A 20352-nucleotide genomic window follows, 5' to 3' on the forward strand; every position below is an offset into this window, starting at 1 on the left:
TGCCCTTGCTCAGTGGGTTGACGATCCGGCGTTGCCGTGAGCTGTGGTGTAGGTTGCAGACGCGGCTCGGATCCTGTGTTGCTGTGCCTCTGGCGTAGGCCGGTGGCTACAGCTCCGATTCAACCCCTAGCCTGGGAACCTCCATATGCCGCGGGAGCGGCCCAAGAAATAGCAACAACAACAACAAAAGACAAAAAAAAAAAAAAAAAGAACACTAGAATCCCTCCCACCCCCGACCCATGCTGACATGCCTATTGAAAATGTTGAACTTGGGAGTTCCCATCATGGCACAGCAGAAAGGAATCCAACTAGGAACCCTGAGGTTGTGGGTTCGATCCCTGGCCCTGCTCAGTGGGTTAAGGATTCAGCATTGCCATGAGCTGTGGTATAGGTTGCGGACACAGCTTGGATCTGGCGTAGGCCAGCAGCTGAAGCTCCGATTAGACCCCTAGCCTGGGATCCGCCAGATGCCGTGTGTGCGGCCCTGAACAGCAAAAAAACAAAAAAGAAAAGAAAGAAAAAAGAAAGAAAATGTTGAACTTTATGTACTGATATACCATTTTGTACTTTCAAATCAGCCAAGCACTTTTAAAAAAAGAATACTAATCATTAATTTTAAGAGTATGATAAGACATATTTTCACATGTTGATCAGTTAAATTACAGTAAGCCCTCTGTAAATCAGTAAAGCAGTGTATGTATCTACAGAGCTTGAAAACATTGATGTTCTCTGACCAAGAATTTTACCTTCTGGCGTTCCCTTCATGGCATATTGGAAACGAATCCGACTAGGAACCATGAGGTTGCAAGTTTGATCCCTGGCCTCGCTCAGTGGCTTAAGGATCTGGTGTTACCATGAGCTATGGTGTAGGTCACAGACATGGCTTGGATCCCACATTGCTATGGCTCTGACATAGGCCGGCAGCAACAGCTCGGATTAGACCCCCAGCCAGGGAATCTCCATATACTGTGGGTGTGGCCCTAAAAAAAGATAAAAGACCAAAAAAAAAAAAAAATGCAGAAATATAATTAAAAAAAAAAGAATTTTAATGAATCTATCCTAAGGAAATTATTTAAAGTCAATGACTTCATATATAGTCTTAGAAAATTATAGATAACCATAAATGTCCAGCAATAGATAAAGTATACATCTATTATCTAGAAATAGCACTCTTTATAAAAATGATATTTATAAGTAATTTACCAACATAAAAAAATAATTAGGGGAAACATTAAGTGGATGGAACCATTATACAAAATGACCATCACAGCTATAAACTATGAAGATTTCTCAGACAAATCAAGTAGAACAAAATAGCAAAAACACAGATTTCAAGAAAAGAACCATCAAGCTAGATACCACTGTTATGGAAAGAAAGAATATGGACTATGCATTCTTCTTCTGAGTTTATCAACATTTTATAAAAATCAATCATTAACTTAGTCATAAAGGAAACCTGAATATATAACAAAAATTCAAGACATTTCCAAAATCCAATGGAAAATAACAAATCATTGACCAATAACCCCCAAAATTAGGCTCTTAGAAATCACTAAAGCCCTTCTGAATAATCCTTAAGTGAACTATTGTCTCAAAACTAAAATTATATTGTAAAGATAAACAATTTTATATCAAAATTTCCCATATTTATGAGAAAAATATATACTCAAAAATGATTTCTTATTTGAAAGGTATTCTAAGATCTTGTGAAAAACCATTAAACTGGAAAATCAGGGGGAAAAGCAGTAAAACAAGGAAAAATTAAATATAAAAGAGAAAAACAAAAAAGGGTAAATTTAATCAACAAGCTATTTCCTTAAAAAGATCAATAAAGTAAGTAAACCACTGTCAATTCCAAATGAGGAACAATCAAAGCAATATATGCAATATTAAATAACACAAAAGGGACATAACTAGTTAAACTTGCTATTAAGGAATGTTATTAAAAATATTATGTGTGAACTTGAGACAAATTTTACTCTAGATACACAGATATTCTAACAAATAATAATTTCCAAAATTTGACCCAAGGAGAGTTAGGAATCTGAACAGATGGTAAAAGAAAATTGAATGTGTATTAAAATTTGCCATTAAAATTGCATTATGGTTTCATAATTGAGGTTTCTTTAACCTTTAACGAATAACTAATGAATAGCTAATGCCTAAGTTAATCAAACTATTTAGGCCATAGAAAACCATTAAAACCAACTAAATATATTTTAAAAGCTAGCATAACTTAAAGATAGCATTCCTTCAAGCTCTTCTCTCTCTGTCTCTTTTTTGATCTGTTTCTCTCTCTCAAGTATGCACACACACATACACTGCAGACCAATTTCATTCAAGAACATTTTTGAAAAAAATCTTCAGAATAAAATACTGAAAATTTGAATCCAGCAGTGATCTATCATGATTGCTTTTAAGAATGCAAATATTTTACAACTGTGATAGGATATTTCATTATGTCAGTACATTAAAAGAACAGAAACATGATTTTATTAATGGATACTGTAATGGACTTAATTTTATTTAAAAGCCATTTAAAGTAATATTCTAGTTATATACACACACACACATTTCATTATATTAGAAAAATAAGGAGACTTCCTAAACATAAAGGTGATTTCATGATAATTAGGAGCATGCATGATAAGGAATGAAAAGCGAGGGGCACTATAGCTATGATCAGCAATGGAGTGTGGATAATCATCCTCACTAGTGTTCAGCATTTTTGGAAGCTTTAGGACAGGAAATAAGACAACAAAAGGAATAAACAGCAAAACTAATAAAAAAGACAAAATTATTTTAAGGTGTGATGATTTTATACCAAGAAAACTAGAAATAATATTTTTAAATGGAACTATAATCATTTATGTAAGTAATTCAAGATAAATGCTCATAAATCCTACCATTTCTTCACATTAGCAATAGACATTATGAAATATCTTTTACAATAAAAAAATTCTGGAATATATTTAAAAAGAAAGATACAGCTCCTAAGTGAATAAAGCCACAAATGTGTATTGAAGGACACAGAATAAAATATGAATAAATGGAGAAATGCACCATGTCCCAGAATGGGAATACTTGGCATTAATAACACATTATGGATTTAATGCAATACTAATTATAACATTTTCATTTTTAATTTGTTTTTATAATTTCAAAAAGTACTGGAAAAGAGTAATCTTTTTGGAAATCCATATATTTGAAAATTAGGAAAATTTAAGTAAAATGAACAATAAAAGAACATGCACTGCCAGATATTAAAGTGTTCTAGAAAGAGCAAGGCTCTTACAGCAACTCCAGCAAAAGGAATAATGCAGAGAAGATAAAGTAATTGTCTAAAATCAGATCTTTGACAATATATGGTCTTCCTCACTAGAGCTGACTTGAAAAGTGGTATAGAGAAAACTGTAGCCCACCTAATCCTCAGGGTAGAGTCTCCTTGCCTGCCCACTTGCAGATTACACAGGCATCCTATCTTAAATCTATTTCTTGCCTATCACTTTGTCTCTCACTGCATTCCTTCCATGTGGAGGAATGAAGAACCTGAACCTCATCGAGAAATGTCTGCTGGATCTGCAAGATGAGAAATGGAGAGAAGAAAAGGAGAGGGAACAGATACTATTCTTCAGGCTGCCACCTCTTCTGGGAGGAACCACCTGATCTGCCCTAAAACAGTGAGGAATATTCAAGACTAGAAGAGATAAAAGACTTTCCTATTGCCCTCTCCAATTTCCCTACAGAGGTTTAAGAACTTTCAGTAAACGGAATCACTAAAACACAGAACATTACCTGGACTTCAGCTTCTTCAAGTAAGTTGCAGGGGATAAAAGAATATTTGAGGGTAGACTTGATCAAAGAAAAGGAAAAGTCCATGCAAAACTAACTGACCTCCAAGTTAAACAATTAGAATAACCCATGAAATAAAAGTCTAAGTGGAAAATATCCAACTGAAAAATACATTAGGAGGCAAAGTTGGATTAAGATGGCAGAATAGAAGGACTGGAGCTCATCTTCTCTCCTAAAAACAACAAAATTTACAACTAAATCCTGAGCAATCTTCAACCAAATGGACTGGAAACTTTCAAAAAGATATCCTACTCCAGAACACAAAGAGAAGAAAAAGAGGAGGCCACATCAAGAGGTAGGAGAGGCGATTTCACGATATAAACAACCCCATACCTCCTGGGTGGGAAGCTCCACAGACTGTAAACTAACTGCTTCACAGAGACTCACCTACAGGAGTGAGAGTTTTGAGCCCCACATCAAACCCACATGCGTGGGGATCTGGCATTGGGAGAAAGAGCCCCTGGAGCATCTGGCATTGAAGGCCAGTGGGGCTTGTGCACAGGAGCTCCACCAGATTGGGGGAAACGGAGACCCCATTCTTAAAAGGCACACACAGACATTCATGTGCACTGGGTCCCAGGGCAAAGCAAAGTCTTCATAGAAATCTGGGTCAGACTTGACTGCAGTTCTTGGAGGACCTCCTTGGAAAATTGGGGTGAATGTGGCTTGTTGTGGGAGAAGGACATTGGAAGCAAAGCTCTTGGGCATATTCATCAGCATACCTTTCTCTGGAGGTGGCCATTTTGGGAAAATCTGGCCCCACCCATCATAGCTGAGAAGCCCCCAGCCAAACAGCAATTCAGGTGGGATCACAGCCCCACCCACCAGTAAACAGGCTGCCTAAAGACCCCTCAGGCACACAGCCTCCTCTGATCTCACTCAGAGACAAAGCCCTACCCATCAGAGGGATAGGAATCAGCTCCATCTACCAGTGGGCAGGCATCAGTCCTCCCTTCAGGAATTCTACAGCAAACTCCCCTACCAACTTCAGCCACAAGAGGGGCTGACACCTGAAGTAAGAGAGGCTACGACTCTATTGTCTGCAAAAAGGTCACCACACCAAAAAGCTATAAAAAAATGAAAAGACAGAGAACTATAAATCCGATAAGGGAGAAAGAAAAAACTCCAGGAAAACAGCTAAGTGATCAGGAGATTCTCAGCCTCCAAGAAAAAGACTTTAGAATGTTGATGCTGAAGATGCAAGACATTGGAAATAAACTGGAGGCAGAGATGGATAATTTACAGAAAACACTGAGCCAAGAGATACAAGATATAAAACTTAAGAAGAGATGCAAAAGAGAATAACTGAAATAAAATATTCATTAGAAGCAGCCAAGAGCAGAATACAGGAGGCAGAAGAACAAATAAGTGAGGTGGAGGACAGATTAGTGGAAATCACTAATGTGGAACAGAAAAGAGAAAAAAGAGAACTCTGGGACAACGTTAAATGCACCAACATCTGTATTATAGGGGTGCCAGAAGGAGAAGAGAGAGAGAAAGGGACAGAAAAAAATATTTGAAGAGATAATAGCCGAAAATTTCCCTAACATGGGAAAGGAACCACTCACTCAATCCAGGAAGCACAATGAGTACCATGTAAAATAAACCCAAGGAGGAATACCCCGAGACACATATTTATCAAACTGACCAAAATTAAAGACAAAGAGAAAATATTGAAATCAGCTAGGGAAAAGAAACTAGTAACATACAAGGGAACCCCGATAAGGTTATCAGCAGATTTTTCAGCAGAAACTCTGCAGGTCAGAAGGGAGTGGCATGATATACTTAACGTGATGAAAGGAAAAAAACCTCCAACCAAGATTACTTTGCCCAGCAAGGCTCTCATTCAGATTTGAAGGAGAAATCAAAAGCTTCACAGATATGCAAAAGCTAAGAGAATTCAGCAACGCTAAACCAGCCTTACAACAAATACTAAAGGAACTTCTCTAGGCAGAAAAGAAAAGGCCACAACCAGAAACAAAAAATATCACAAATGACAGGGCTCACCAGTAAAGGTATATACAGTAAAGATACGAAATTATCCACGCACAATTATGCCGCCAAAATCAGAAATCGTGAGAAGGGGAGGGTACAAATGCAGGACACTGCAGATGCACTTGCAATTGAGAGATCAACAACTTAAAACAATCTCATATATATATATATATATATATATATATATATATATATATAGACTCATATCAAAACTTCAGAATAACTGCAAACCAAAAATCTACAATTGATACACACACAAATAAAAACCAATTTAAATACAACACTAAAGATAGTCATCAAACCACAAGAGATCAAGAGAAGAAGGGGAAAAAAACGAGCAACAAAAATAAATCCAAAGCTATTAATAAAATGGCAATAAGAACATACCTATCAATAATTACCTTAAATGTTAATGGACTAAATGCCCCAACCAAAAGTCATAGACTGGCTTAATGGATACAAAAACAAGACCCATGTATATACTGTCTTCAAGAGACCCACTTCACTTCTAGGGACACATGCCAATTGAAAGTGAGAGGATGGAAGAAAATATTCAACACAAACGTGAATCAGAAGAAAGCTGGGGCAGCGATATTCATATCAGACAAAATAGACTTTAAAATGAAGACTATTTTAAGGGGCAAGGAAGGTCACTACCTAATGATCAAAGGATCAATCCAAGAAGAAGATATAACAATTTTAAATACCTATGCACCCAACATACGTTCACTACAATATATAAGGCAACTAACTGCTAACAACCTTAAAGGGACAAATCAACAATAACACAATAATAGTGGGGGACTTTAACACCCCACTTATAGCAATGGACAGATCATCCAGACAGAAAATCAACAAGGAGACACAGGCCCTGAATGAAGCATTAGACCAGGTGGACTAAATAGGTATTTATAGGACATTCCATCCAAAAGCAGCAGAATACACATTCTTCTCAAGTGCACATGGAACCTTCTCTAAGATTGATCACATCCTGGGCTACAAATCCAACCTCGGTAACTTTAAGAAAATTGAAATCATATCAAGCATCTTTTCTGACCACAACGCTATATGATTGGAAATCAACAACAAGAAAAAAACTGCAAAAAACACAAACATGTGGAGACTAAACAACATGCTACTAAACAACCAATGGATCATGGAAATTACAAAGTACCTAGAAGCAAATGACAACAAAGATACAACACTCCAAAACCTATGGGATGCAGCAAAAGCTGTTCTAAGAGGAAAGTTTATAGCAATACAAGCCCACCTCAGGAAACAAGAAAAAGCTCAAATAAACAAGCTAACTTTACATCTAAAGCACCTCAAGAGAGAAGAACAGACAAGACCTAAAGTTAGTAGAAGGAAAGAAATCATAAAGATCAGAGCAGAAATCAATGAAATAGAAACAAAGAAAGCCATAGAAAAGATCAATGAAACGAAACACTGTTTCTTTGAAAAGATCAATAAAATTGATAAACCCTTAGCCAGACTTATTTAGCAAAAAAGAGAGAGGACTCAAATCAATAAAATTAGAAAAGAAAAAGGAGAAGTAACAACGGACATCACAGAAATTCAAAGGATCATAAGAGACTACTAAATGCAACTATATGCCAATAAAATGGAAAACCTAGAAGAAATGGACAAATTCTTAGAAAAGTACAATCTTCCAAGACTAAACCAAAATGAAATAGAAAAGATGAATGGACCAATCACAAGCACTGAAATTGAAACTGTGATTTAAAAACTTCCAACAAACAAAAGTCCAGGACCAGATGGCTTCACAGGCGAATTCTATCAAACATTTAAGAGGAGCTAACACCTCTCCTTCTGAAACTATTTGAAAAAATTGCACAGGAAGGGACACTCCCAAACTCATTCTATGAGGCCACCATCACCCTGATACCAAAACCAAAGACACCACAAAAAAAGAAAACTACAGGCCAAATTCACTGATGAACATCAATGCAAAAAAAATCCTCAAAAAAATACTAGCAAACCGAATCCAACAATACATTTGAAGGATTGTACAACATGATCAAGTGGAATTCATCCTAGGGATGCAAGGATTCTTCAATATCCACAAATCCATCAGTGTGATACACCACATTAACAAACTTGAAGAATAAAAACCATATGATCCTCTTAATAGATGCAGTAAAAGCCTTTGACAAAATCCAACACCCATTTCTGATAAAAACCCTTCAGAAAGTGTCATATATGGCCTTAACATAATAAAGGCCATATATGACAAATCCACAGCTAACATCATTCTCAATGATGAAAAGCTCAAAGAGTTCCCACTGAGATTAGGAGCAAGAGAAGGATGTCTGCTCTTGCCACTACTATCCAACATAGTTTTGGAAGTCCTGGCCACAGCAATCAGAGAAGTAAAAGACATAAAAGGAATCTAAATTGGAAAGGAAGAAGCAAAACTATCCTTATTTGCAGATGACATGATACTATAACTAGAGAATCCCAAAGACTCTACCAGAAAACTGTTAGAGCTCATCCATGAATTTGGCAAATTCGCAGGATACAAAATTAATACACAGAAATCGACAGCATTTCTATATATTAACAATGAAAGATCGGAAAGAGAAATTAGGGAAGCAATCCCATTTACCATGGCATCCAAAAGAATAAAATACCTAGGAGTAAACCTACCTAAAGAGACAAAAGACCTGTACTCTGAAAACTCTAAGACACTGATTAAAGAAATCAAAGATGACACAAATAGATGGAAAGACAGACCATCCTCGTGGATTGGAAGAATCAATATTATCAAAATAACTATACTACCTAAGGCAATCTACAGATTCAATGCAATCCCTATCAAATTACCAAGGACATTTTTCACAGAACTCAAACAAATTATTTTAAAGTTTGTTTGGAAGCACAAAAGACCCAGAATAGCCAAAGACATCCTCAAAAAGAAAAATGGAGCTGGAGGAATCAGGCTACCAGACTTAAGACTATGTTACAAAGCAACAAGCATCAAAACCGCATGGTACTGGCACAAAGACAGAAATATAGATCAGTGGGAAAGGATAGAAAGCCCAGAATTCAACCCACACACCTACAGCCAACAATCTATGACAAAGGAGGCAAGAATATACAATGGAGTACAGGTGGCTATTCAATAAATGGTGCTGGGAAAACTGGACGACCACATGTAAAAGAATGAGATTAAAACACCCCCTAACACCATACACAAAAATAAACTCAACATGGATTAAAGACCCTGATGTAAGACCAGATACTATAAAACTCTTAGAAGAAAACATAGGCCAAACACTCTCTGACATAAGTGATAGCAACATCTTCTCAGAGATGTTAGAGAATTGACAATAAAAACAAAAATAAACAAATGGGACCTAATCAAACTTAAAAGTTTCTGCACAGTAAAGAAAACCCTAAACAAAACGAAAAGACAACCCACAGAATGGGAGAAAATCTTTGCAAATGAATCAACTGACAAGGGATTCATCTCCAAAATTTATAAACACCTTCTGCAGCTCCATACCAAAAAAAAACAAACAACCCCATCAAAAAATGGGCAGAAGATCTAAACAGACAATTCTCCAAAGAAGACATATGGATTGCCAAAAACCACATGAAAAGATGTTCAACATCACTCATTATTAGAGAGATGCAAATCAAAACCACTATGTGGTACCACCTTACACCAGCCAGAATGGCCATCATCCAAAAGTCTACAAACAAGAAATGCTGGAGAGGGTGTGGAGAAAAAAGAATGCTATTACACTGTTGTTGGGAATGTAAATTGGTGCAACCACTGTGGAAAACAGTATGGAGATTCCTCAGAAAACTCAAAATAGAACTACCGTTTGACCCAGCAATCCCACTCCTGGGCATCTATCCAGAGAAAACCACAACTTGCAACAACACATGTACTCCAATGTTCACTGCGGCACTATTTGCAGTAGCCAAGACATGGAAACAACCTAAATGTCCATCGACAGAGGAGTGGATCCAGAAGAGGTGGTACATATACACAATGGAATATTACTCAGCCCTTAAAAGGAACAAAATAATGGCATTTTTAGCAACATGGATGAACCTAGAAATTATCATGCTAAGTGAAGTCAGTCAGACAATGAGACACCAACATCAAATGCTATCACTTACATGTGGAATCTGAAAAAAGCACACAATGAACTTTGCAGAACAGATATTGAGTCACAGACTTTGAAAAACTTATGGTTTCCAAAGGGGATAGGTTGGGGGGTGGAGGGATGCGCTGGGGTTGTGGGTTGGAAATCCTATAAAATTGGATTGTGATGATCACTGTATAACTATAAATGTAATAAACTCATTGAGTACTAAAAAACAGAAAAATACATTAGGAGCATTTGAAAAAAAAAGTGGTGTAGAGAGAGATTTTTTTAAATTTGCATGACTCCATGATGTTTGTTACTGTCACTATTATACTTATTTGTTGAGCCCTGCTTCATGTAGGGTACTATACTAGGGATAGGAAAGAAAAAGAATCATAAGATGTGATCACTGGCTTCTAAGCCTGTAGTGATACTGGTCTGTATAAGATAGGATCTAAAGATAAACTTTTTCAGTTTAGTTCATGCATTTCATGTAATTTCGTTTACCTTTTCTGATGGAACAAATGAGATTTCAGACTGCTCAGAGCAGAGTTGGAAATACATAGATTATAGTGGAGTTCTGGATGTTACAAATGTGGATTCTTAAAAATAATTCTGCAGTATTTTTTCTATGTTCTCCAAGTACTGCTGCTACAACCTACAGGCTCTTTTTAACAAAAAAAGGAAGGGGAAAGCTTTGAAATGTGCCTTTAAAGGGTTCTCTTAAATTAACCCAATAGAAGAGAGGTACAACAATGGATGCTTTGCTTCCTTCATTTTGTTATTTTTGTTGCTATAAATAATCCTCTGTGTGCTGAATTACTTTGCCGAGTTAAGAAAAACAGTCTACCCAAAGAACAGTTTAACTGTCTATATATTTTTACAAACCAATCTAGAGTAGCACTGTTCTGGAAAATCCCTACATGCTATGCTTCAAAACCATTTTCAACATGGATAAGCACGGCATTAAAATCTCTTTGTGAGGTGAGAAGTAGAAAGTTGCTTTTATACTCCACTTGAGAACTTAGTGCATTGGGTCAATAGGGCAGTATTTTAACTTCCCATTTCTTCCTTTCCCCCTAATAATTTTATGTGTTGTCATTTCAAGAAGAAACGGACTGTCAAGATAAATAAAATTTACTCAGACTTAAAGAACTGAGCAAGACTTCTAATTTTTTCTCTCCTTTGGCAGTTGTCTGACAATAAAAGTAAGCTTCTAGGCCATGTCAGTATCCTTTTTCAGAAAAAGCATGACTTTTGATAAATTTCTTTTTTTTTTTTTCCATTGTCAATCAGGCCTAGTACCCATGGTTGTCTTTAATGGCTCTATATTTGGTCCCTTTGAAAATATTCTTTACATGTTTGTACAGAGGGGATACAATGAGATCCGTGAAGTTAAACAGTTCCATTTCACTGGCTGGCCTGACCATGGAGTGCCCTACCATGCTACAGGGCTGCTTTCCTTTATCCGGCGAGTCAAGTTCTCCAACCCTCCCAGTGCTGGCCCTATCGTCGTGCATTGCAGGTGAGTAGTGGTCCAAATGGCATTGACTGTGCGCAGCCAGCTTTTTTAAACTATCCAGACAAAGCTTTTAAGCACAAAAACTAATGCATGCTTAGAAGGTTCCAGCTTGCATGTGTTACAGATAAGGTAAAACAGCAATAAAATAAAAGTTAGCTCTAAGGAGGATATAAAATAGAAACTTCAGAAATAAACACATTCATCCCAACGTGTGGTGGTGTCCATAATTGCAAGGGTAAAAACTCTGCCTTTTAGTGGCAACATCTGTGTGTGTTGGTTTTTTTGCTTCTTAATTGCTTTTGCAAATCCCATATTGTACGGAATGGTAGGTAAAGATAGAGACTTCTTGCCAATCTAGTAAATTCCCAATAGAATCCTAGCTTTTAAAACTAAATTTGACACATACAGAGTTACTAAATGGCCTAAACTATAAGAATTTGTTCCGTAAAACAGCTACTTAGGAATTTTTTTCTTCAAAAAGCCGTCCATCAGAAGACCTTGAAAACTACATCAGTGAAATCCAACAAATATATGCCAGAAAAATGTAATATTATCTAGACTTCAGACTTTCTTCTGATTAGAAGCTTCTCTTAAAACAAGCATTCAAAGACACTAAAAGCAAATTATATGGTCTCATTTTGAGATATGAACAGAAAAATATGTACTGAATTTGAAAAGCTTTTCCTAAATGCTGCACACCATTCTCAAAAACTATCCCCTCCAAGCTGCATAATAGGTTGTGCTTAAGCAATTTTTTCCCTTTCTGAAAATCCAGGCTATCCAGTATTTAAATAACCATGTATAAAAGGAGAAAAATAAAACAGAGAACAAAATAAAAGTAAGGCATCCCATTAGGATCAGATATTGTGTACCCTGAAAAAAAAAAAAAAAAAGTCTACAATTCAGTCCTCCTCAACAAATCTGATATACCTTCAATTACTTTCCTGTCTCAAATCCTGGGAACAGTGATTGAGAAGATGGTAGGAAAAAAGAAAGAAAGAAAATAAGAAAGAAAAAGAAATAGAGATAGCTATAATACCTTCCTCTTAAATTTCTTAAGGAACAGTGAACTTAAGAGCAGTGGCCAAATCTAGACAACAATGAAATAACACTAATAGTCCATCTATGCATTTAGAAAATGAGATAAATGGGTTTTCATTTCTGGGGTGTCTTGACATCATAGAGGTTTACTTTCCTATGAATTGCTTGCTTCAGAAATACCAAGATTCTCGGATACTCTCTTGAAACAAAAGTGTCGTTTTCTACTTACACTCAGGTATCTGAATTTATGGAAAAAAAGAAGCTGACTACAAAGTGAATTTCCCCTTAAAAATCCTTACTATATCTTATTTGCCCATTGACTTCTAAATATAAAATTGGAGAAACATTCCCAACATGTAAATGAGTCAAGAGCATATTATGATTCAACTACTGAATTAAATATAGTAAGATAGTGGCATCTCTGTGACCTGATAAGAATTATATCACATACCTAACAATTCATTTTCTTTTTTTTCTTCAGATCACCATTAAAATATTCTTCTTACTGTTGGTCTCCTCCCCATTGATAAACACCATTTTCTTTCCCCACCCTCACCATTAATCTTCCACTGAATTGTGTGACTCCTCAGCTTTTCCATTTAAATATTTTTTAGAATTAATGTTCTTTTGCCTTGGTATTGACAAGAGTCTATCTAAGATAACATTCTTGCATTTTGCCAGAGTATCCACAACCACATGAGTATAAATCTTTCAATCTTAGGTTAAATTTTAAAATATGAATCCTCTCCTTGATCAATTCTATGAGCTTGAAATTTTGTAAAATGAAGACTGTATAAGAGAGCTATGGAATTTGAGTGACATATATACATTATTTTCAAAGCACAATTTGACTTACAAAGTTTATATCTTTTTATTTGAAACTCCGATTCTAATCGTCAGTTTACACCAAAGTAGCTCCTTTACATGAAGTTACTTGTTCATTAATAAGCACTGACACAGTGTGTAAAAATTGTCTTGTACTTTGTTAAATCAGTTTGATTCCACTAATTTGAAAATCAAATTTGTGAACTAATTAGCAAATCTTTACATCTGCAGATACATGCTTACTTCAATTGTTTAGATTTGTTTATTTTTCAGTGCTGGTGCTGGACGAACTGGTTGTTACATTGTAATTGACATCATGCTGGACATGGCTGAAAGAGAGGGTGTTGTTGACATCTACAACTGTGTCAAAGCCTTAAGATCCCGTCGTATCAATATGGTCCAGACAGAGGTATGTTGATTGTTGATTAACCACCAGTGGTCTTTTTTTATTGTTTGCCTTCCAACATTTACCAGACTAAATAATAGATGTTTTTCATATAGAATCAATACTAGCTTATCAAGTCATATAGAAAATATTGTTTTGTTTTGTTTTGTTTTTTTTTTGGTTTTTTTTTTTTGGTTTTTTGTCTTTCTTTTTCTTCTAGGGCCACAACTGCAGCATATGGAAGTTCCCAGGCAGGGGTCTAATCGGAACTGTAGCTTCTGGCCTACACCACAGCCACAGCAACATGGGATCTGAGCCACATCTGCGACCCACACCGCAGCTCACAGCAATGCTGGATCCTTAACCCACTGAGCGAGGCCAGGGATCGAACCCGCAACCTCATGGTTCCTAGTCAGATTCGTTAAACACTGAGCCATGATAGGAACTCCTTATTAATATTTTTAAATACACAATGGAATACTACTCAGCCATAAAAAAGAATGACATCATGCCATTTGCAGCAACATGGATGGAACTAGAGAATCTCATCCTGAGTGAAATGAGCCAGAAAGACAAAGACAAATACCATATGATATCACTTATAACTGGAATCTAATATCCAGCACAAATGAACATCTCCTCAGAAAAGAAAATCATGGACTTGGAGAAGAGACTTGTGGCTGCCTGATGGGAGGGGGAGGGAGTGGGAGGGATCGGGAGCTTGGGCTTATCAGACACAACTTAGAATAGATTTACAAGGAGATCCTGCTGAATAGCATTGAGAACTATGTCTAGATACTCATGTTGCAACAGAACAAAGGGTGGGGGTAAAAATGTAATTGTAATGTATACATGTAAGGATAACCTGACCCCCTTGCTGTACAGTGGGAAAATAAAAAAAAAAAAAAATTAAAATTAAAAAAAAAAGAAAATTCTTTGTATTCTCTACCTCTGATAACAGAAAAGTATATTAAAATACTACGAAATTTTTTGTTTGGTTTCTTTTGATAGGAACAGTACATTTTTATTCATGATGCCATTTTAGAAGCCTGCTTATGTGGAGAAACTGCCATACCTGTCTGTGAATTTAAAGCTGCATATTTTGATATGATTAGAATAGACTCCCAGACAAACTCTTCACATCTTAAAGATGAATTTCAGGTATTTACTATTTCTAGGGCCTCTTTTATGAGCAACTTACTACAATTTCTTCTAGGCATTCTTAATTCTTCTAAGGAAGGTATTTCAAGTCAAATTTATAACCTTTGACCCTATTTTAACTATAATATAGTACCCGTCTCTTTAATTATACATATTATAGAGTCACCTTTGTATTAGTGAGTTCATATCTGCTGTAAGTTGAAGGGCGAATGAGTTCAGACTCAGGGAAAAGTATGGGGGAACAGTATCATAAAAGTCAAATTTAGTCATAATTTGTGTGTATTTACAACCTCTTTTAAGAAGCATTCTTAGGGATTTTGACCTTTTGTGCTGCTCACAATGTGAGATCAAGCACATTAATAGCCAAGTTGGTTCTAAACATTATCTCTAAATAACCCCAAATATTTTCATTGCCCTTATAACATCCCTAAAGCTGGGTAACTATGAAGTTGAGAATAACACTAGAAGCCTAATACTCTTTCCAGAGTGCCACAGCATGTCTTCAAATACAGCAGGCCAATATGTTATTACAGATGGTGGCTTTGCTGATGGATCATCATCATGGGCCAGTCTGATTTCATTTTCACTGGTTGGGCAATACATTTTTTAGGTAGCTGCGTTGTTTAGCTTCCCTTTTCCTTTTCAGAAGAGGCACAGTGAACAATGTGTGTATTGTTTCTTTGTCACTTCTCAGGCTTCATTAGCTTTAACTACAAAGTCTATCAGCCTGTCATCATGGCAAATGCCTCTGCCTTGCACAAACCCTTCACTTTCCACTTGGCCTCCTAAATACTTGATGGATCTGTGTTGTGCTATTAAATGGGTCACTGTCTTTTAACCTGGGTTCCCTTTTCTTTTCAGACCTTGAACTCAGTCACCCCTCGACTACAAGCTGAAGATTGCAGTATAGCCTGCCTGCCAAGGAACCATGACAAGAACCGTTTCATGGACATGCTGCCACCTGACAGATGTCTGCCTTTTTTAATTACAATTGATGGGGAGAGTAGTAACTACATCAATGCTGCTCTTATGGACGTAAGAGACTGCGCTCTTTGTTAGTGTAAAGTGTTATGAAAAGCTGCAAAGTCAAACACTGGCTAGTTCTCTTTTCAAGAAAATGTAAATGGCCTAAAAACAAAAATTGGAAATTTTAATTGAAATACAAATTTCAAGGGGAGAATGATTTTGAATTTTCCTACAGAGATTCTTAGGCATTGTACATTAGGCTTTATTATCAATTTGGCTCCTGGCTGTCAGTTATTACATTCTGTGTAAGAAATATTTTTAGGTGATATTTTTCACCCTAATTATTTTCAGGAAAGAAACTCATGCTTATCTATTTTGAGTACAGTTAGGAATGAATATTTAAAATCACAGAATGCCATATTCCACTGAAATTGTATTAATTTGGAAATTTTTATCTCTGACATTTAATATTCCAATAATTTATAGCTTACTCATTTTATTGGCTATTAGAGACAACAAATAAATAACTAGAGAAGGTAAGGAAGATAATATGTTAACCCATCCATCATACTGAAAGAACTCCCTTGCCTAACTCTGATCTTTGTAAACTGTCGATGGTAGAGCATGTGCTCAGCATGTTAGCATCACATAGAAAGAACAACATGAAAAGAGAATTTTAAATTGGTCTTTGGCCATGTAGTTTGCTTATCTTAGGAAGAAGTGAGAGTTTCAAGTTCAGAATCATTTCAGTTTATCACCTTCATTCATAAGCTCTATCTTTTGCCCTTTAGCCTATGAAACTGTAGCAAGGAGAAATTAGAAGCCAGGGTTTATTTCTAAGTTATTGCTCCTATTGTTTTCCAAAATTAGCTTATGATAGTAGAGTCTTAGAAAAGCCCACATTCCACGTCTCACTTTTAGCCAGTTGCCAGTGACTTTGCTTGCAGAATATTTTAAAGGCAAGCTCAAGTGGAAAGTTGTCACTCTTGCTGTGACCAGAGTCTTGCTGAGTCATTGATCTTCTCCCCTGAAATCACACTGGATCCTCACTGTACTTTCTGTTCCCATTTTAATTGTCTGGAAAGACAAATATACTAAATACAGAGAAAACACATAGATCTTTTTTGTTTCTGAGTCAGTCAAGATTTGGATTGAAAAAGGGCTGTGTGAAAAAGGGAAAAATATTATTAGGAAAGATATTGATGAAGCATATGTTTGAGGCATTTTTTTGTCTTTGGCATCTCTTTCTACTTTTTCTTAATTTCCAGGTTGTTTTTTAGTCAATATGAAGACTAGAGCTTTACAGTCTACCTGTTCCTATTCTCTGTTTAATTCCCTGTGATTCAACACAGATATATAGTATAGGCAAAACTGCCCTGTGGATTTAGTAGTGTGGTTGGGGCTTCAAAAAATTTAGGTCTGCTTGGCCCATAAGAGTGGGGCCTATTGCTCAACACTCACACTTTCCCTCACCCTCTACCCCCACCCGGACATAGATGTCATACACCCTTTCCATGCCTGTGAAGAATTAGAAGGTAAGGCCAAGGATTCAGTGATTTCAAAGCCCTAGATGTGCTTTGCACTTAGAAAGGAAATAAGTAAGAAATCTTCAGTCTTCTCCAGTATCAACTTTTCATCAATCTCCCCTCCCCTGTTAATTCAAAAAAATAAATAAAAGCTTTCAGCCTCCTTTGACTTACTTTCCCATGGAGCAGACATTTAATTGGAAGCTAAGCTTACTTCTTTCTTCTGATCCTTTCTCACAAGCCTTCATACCTTTCTTAGGAGGACATTCACCCAAGCTGTAGGTGAAACTTTGTGAGGTCTTAAGGTCATTGAGAAGCAGCCAGTGAATTACCATCTCCTCAGATTTACCCTGCAGTCTTTCATGGAGTGAAATGTTATGGTTAGCAGCATTTCCCAAATGGTGATAGGGCCTATGAAGTTCAAAGATCAATTTTTATACTGCTGTTAAGACACCTGAAGGAACTTCAAGAGTAATATCATACAAATGAGTTAGGAGATCACTGACAACTTTTTATCAGCGCTAAAGAAATCCATCTCAGGCAACTGTCTATTTATAGTTTTACAAATAATTAGTTTACTACATGGAAATATATATTTCTTTTTTGGTATAGATCATTAGTCTGTAGAATAACAGATAGCCCAGCCAGATGGGCATATTCTCTTCTTCTGGAAAGGGATAATGTGTTCTGTCCCAATCAAGGGGCATTTAGTAAAAACAAGGAGCCATTTCCTCTTAGGTGGAGCCATAGAATGCATTGATTTTACTCTTTGGCACTTGAAAAATCTTAAATGATTAAAACTATCATTCTGATAACTCATATACATTAGAAATGCCCAGAAAACTATGGGAAATGGATTGCTTGCAAGATGTACAGCATGTGTTTATAATGTCAATATAATATAAAAGCATATAAGTTTGAGGCACATATGGTTTTTCTTATTTGGAGTGGAGGAGAGCCAGTCATATAATAGCTGATAAGGTGATGGATGGATGGATGGATAGATAGATAGAGATACACATGCACACCTGGGAATTTTATGCCTTTAGCCTCTCCTACTGATTATTTTTGGAAAATTGAAACAACCCAACAGGTAGCTCATGGAGGATCTTAACCTCAAGAAGTTCTTTCTTACCTTTTTTTGGGCTATCTGTCCTATATTACTTTTATCAACAACATAAAGCAAATTCTTGGCTTGAATTACTACTCAGGCATCAAAATTATACTCTAAGGTTGACTAATAACTAGTTGCAGGACCTTACATTGGTCCAAATCTGTTATTTCATGGCTTAAGCAACAGTCTGGCTCCATCTCCATATGAAGCTGTTGTGTCTTACTTGTCCTATATTACCTATATTGAATCTGCTTGTAAAACTAATTTTTCTTTTAAGTTCTTATGTTTCTCCATCTACCTTGTTTTTTCACAGAGCTACAGGCAACCAGCTGCTTTCATCGTCACACAATACCCTCTGCCAAACACTGTGAAAGACTTCTGGAGATTAGTGTATGATTATGGCTGTACCTCCATTGTGATGTTAAATGAAGTCGACTTGTCCCAGGTTAATGGTTATAGGTTGCTTTTATGTACTTTAACACGACTTAAAGAAGTAGTAATAAAATGCTAAAATCTGCTTTAGTCTTACCATAATTAGAAAAAAATAATGCTCGTTTTCCTTTTCTTTCAAACATTCATCATCTAGGGCTGCCCTCAGTACTGGCCAGAAGAAGGGATGCTAAGATATGGCCCTATCCAAGTGGAATGTATGTCTTGTTCAATGGACTGTGATGTGATAAACCGGATTTTTAGAATATGCAATCTAACAAGAGTAAGTCATTAATCATTTTCTTTTTCTTTCTTTTTTTTTGGCTTTTTAGGGCCACACTTGTGGCATATAGAAGCTCCCAAGCTAGGGGTCAAATCAGAGTTGTGCCACAGCCACAGCAACATGGCATCTGAGCTGTATCTGTGTCCTACACCATAGCTCATGGCAACGCCAGATCCCCAGACCACTGAGCGAGACCAGGGATCAAACCCACATCCTCAAGAATACTAGTCAAATTCATTTCTCTTGTACCACAATGGGAACTCCTCATTAATTATTTTAATTGAGATGATCCAGAACAGATGATCATAAACGTGATGGGGTATAATTCCATTCGGACAAAAGAAAGAATAAAATTAAAGGCATTATATTATCAATTCCAAAGCTAGTAATTGCCTAATGCCTTAGTACTAGAGTAAAAACACATCCTGAAAATAGGAAAGCAAAAAGGCCAGAGGCTGGAGTTCCTGGTCAGTAATAGACTAATGTGTTCCATCTGGAAATCTAAATTCAGATACCCTGGTTCAGTTGAGTTTGATTGCTTGAGCCTGGCCCCTGAGTGTACGTAGACTTATCTCAGGGTTGACTGTATGTTTCACTAGCATTGATGTCCAGCCCAGTAGAGGCATGCAATTGAAAAGTAAGACTCTAGTAATGGTGACAGAGAAGAAGTTTTACCTCAGGAGGAAGGGCTATGTCGGATTAGCCATTATAGAAGGGTCCCATGTCACTATTCCAAGTTCTGCTTAGAAGAGAGAGCCCTTCACTGATTCTCCTCCTATAACCTGTCAACAATTTCATCTTTGTAAATGTCTCAGCATCTGGCTTTTCCCAGATCTATAGCTAGATCCAGTGCTGCTACTACTGGGAACCATTGGCAAAGTAGCAACTTGATCCCAAGGAGTCTTTCTTTCCTTAACTTTTCATGTGTTTGGCAATCAGTGACAAATTGTGTTCTGTGATCAGTGACAAATTGTGTGGGGCCTCGCCTTCAAAAAAATAAAAGTACTAATAAAAACTGTTTAGATCATATAACCACATAGCAAGCAAAATTCGAAAACATTAGTAACTTCCACAGAATTATGCTCTTCTTAAAGAGAAAGATTTCCTTTTTTTAGAGCAGCAATTCTATGTA

General features: G+C 36.5%; 1 protein-coding gene across 33 annotated transcripts in view; it reads left to right on the forward strand.

The window, feature by feature from the left end:
- The window catches only part of PTPRK (protein tyrosine phosphatase receptor type K), a 560031-nt gene that overhangs the window by 532915 nt on the left and 6764 nt on the right, over nucleotides 1-20352 (forward strand). For all 33 annotated transcript variants that reach the window (XR_014803891.1, XM_084956833.1, XM_084956839.1 and 30 more), the window contains 6 exons: nucleotides 11339-11493; nucleotides 13630-13765; nucleotides 14753-14902; nucleotides 15764-15937; nucleotides 18822-18953; nucleotides 19095-19220. Coding sequence is in view for 32 of the 33 variants with exons in the window: in XM_084956833.1 (XP_084812959.1) it covers nucleotides 11339-11493; nucleotides 13630-13765; nucleotides 14753-14902; nucleotides 15764-15937; nucleotides 18822-18953; nucleotides 19095-19220 (873 nt within the window). In the remaining variant the exon portion in view is untranslated. The remainder of the gene's footprint in view (nucleotides 1-11338; nucleotides 11494-13629; nucleotides 13766-14752; nucleotides 14903-15763; nucleotides 15938-18821; nucleotides 18954-19094; nucleotides 19221-20352) is intronic.

This window comes from Sus scrofa, chromosome 1, assembly GCF_054392235.1.
Source record: "Sus scrofa isolate SSC_HxYL_T2T_F1_AM1 chromosome 1, Sscrofa_HxYL_maternal_Yorkshire_Landrace_v2.0, whole genome shotgun sequence".
Lineage (NCBI taxonomy): Eukaryota > Metazoa > Chordata > Mammalia > Artiodactyla > Suidae > Sus > Sus scrofa.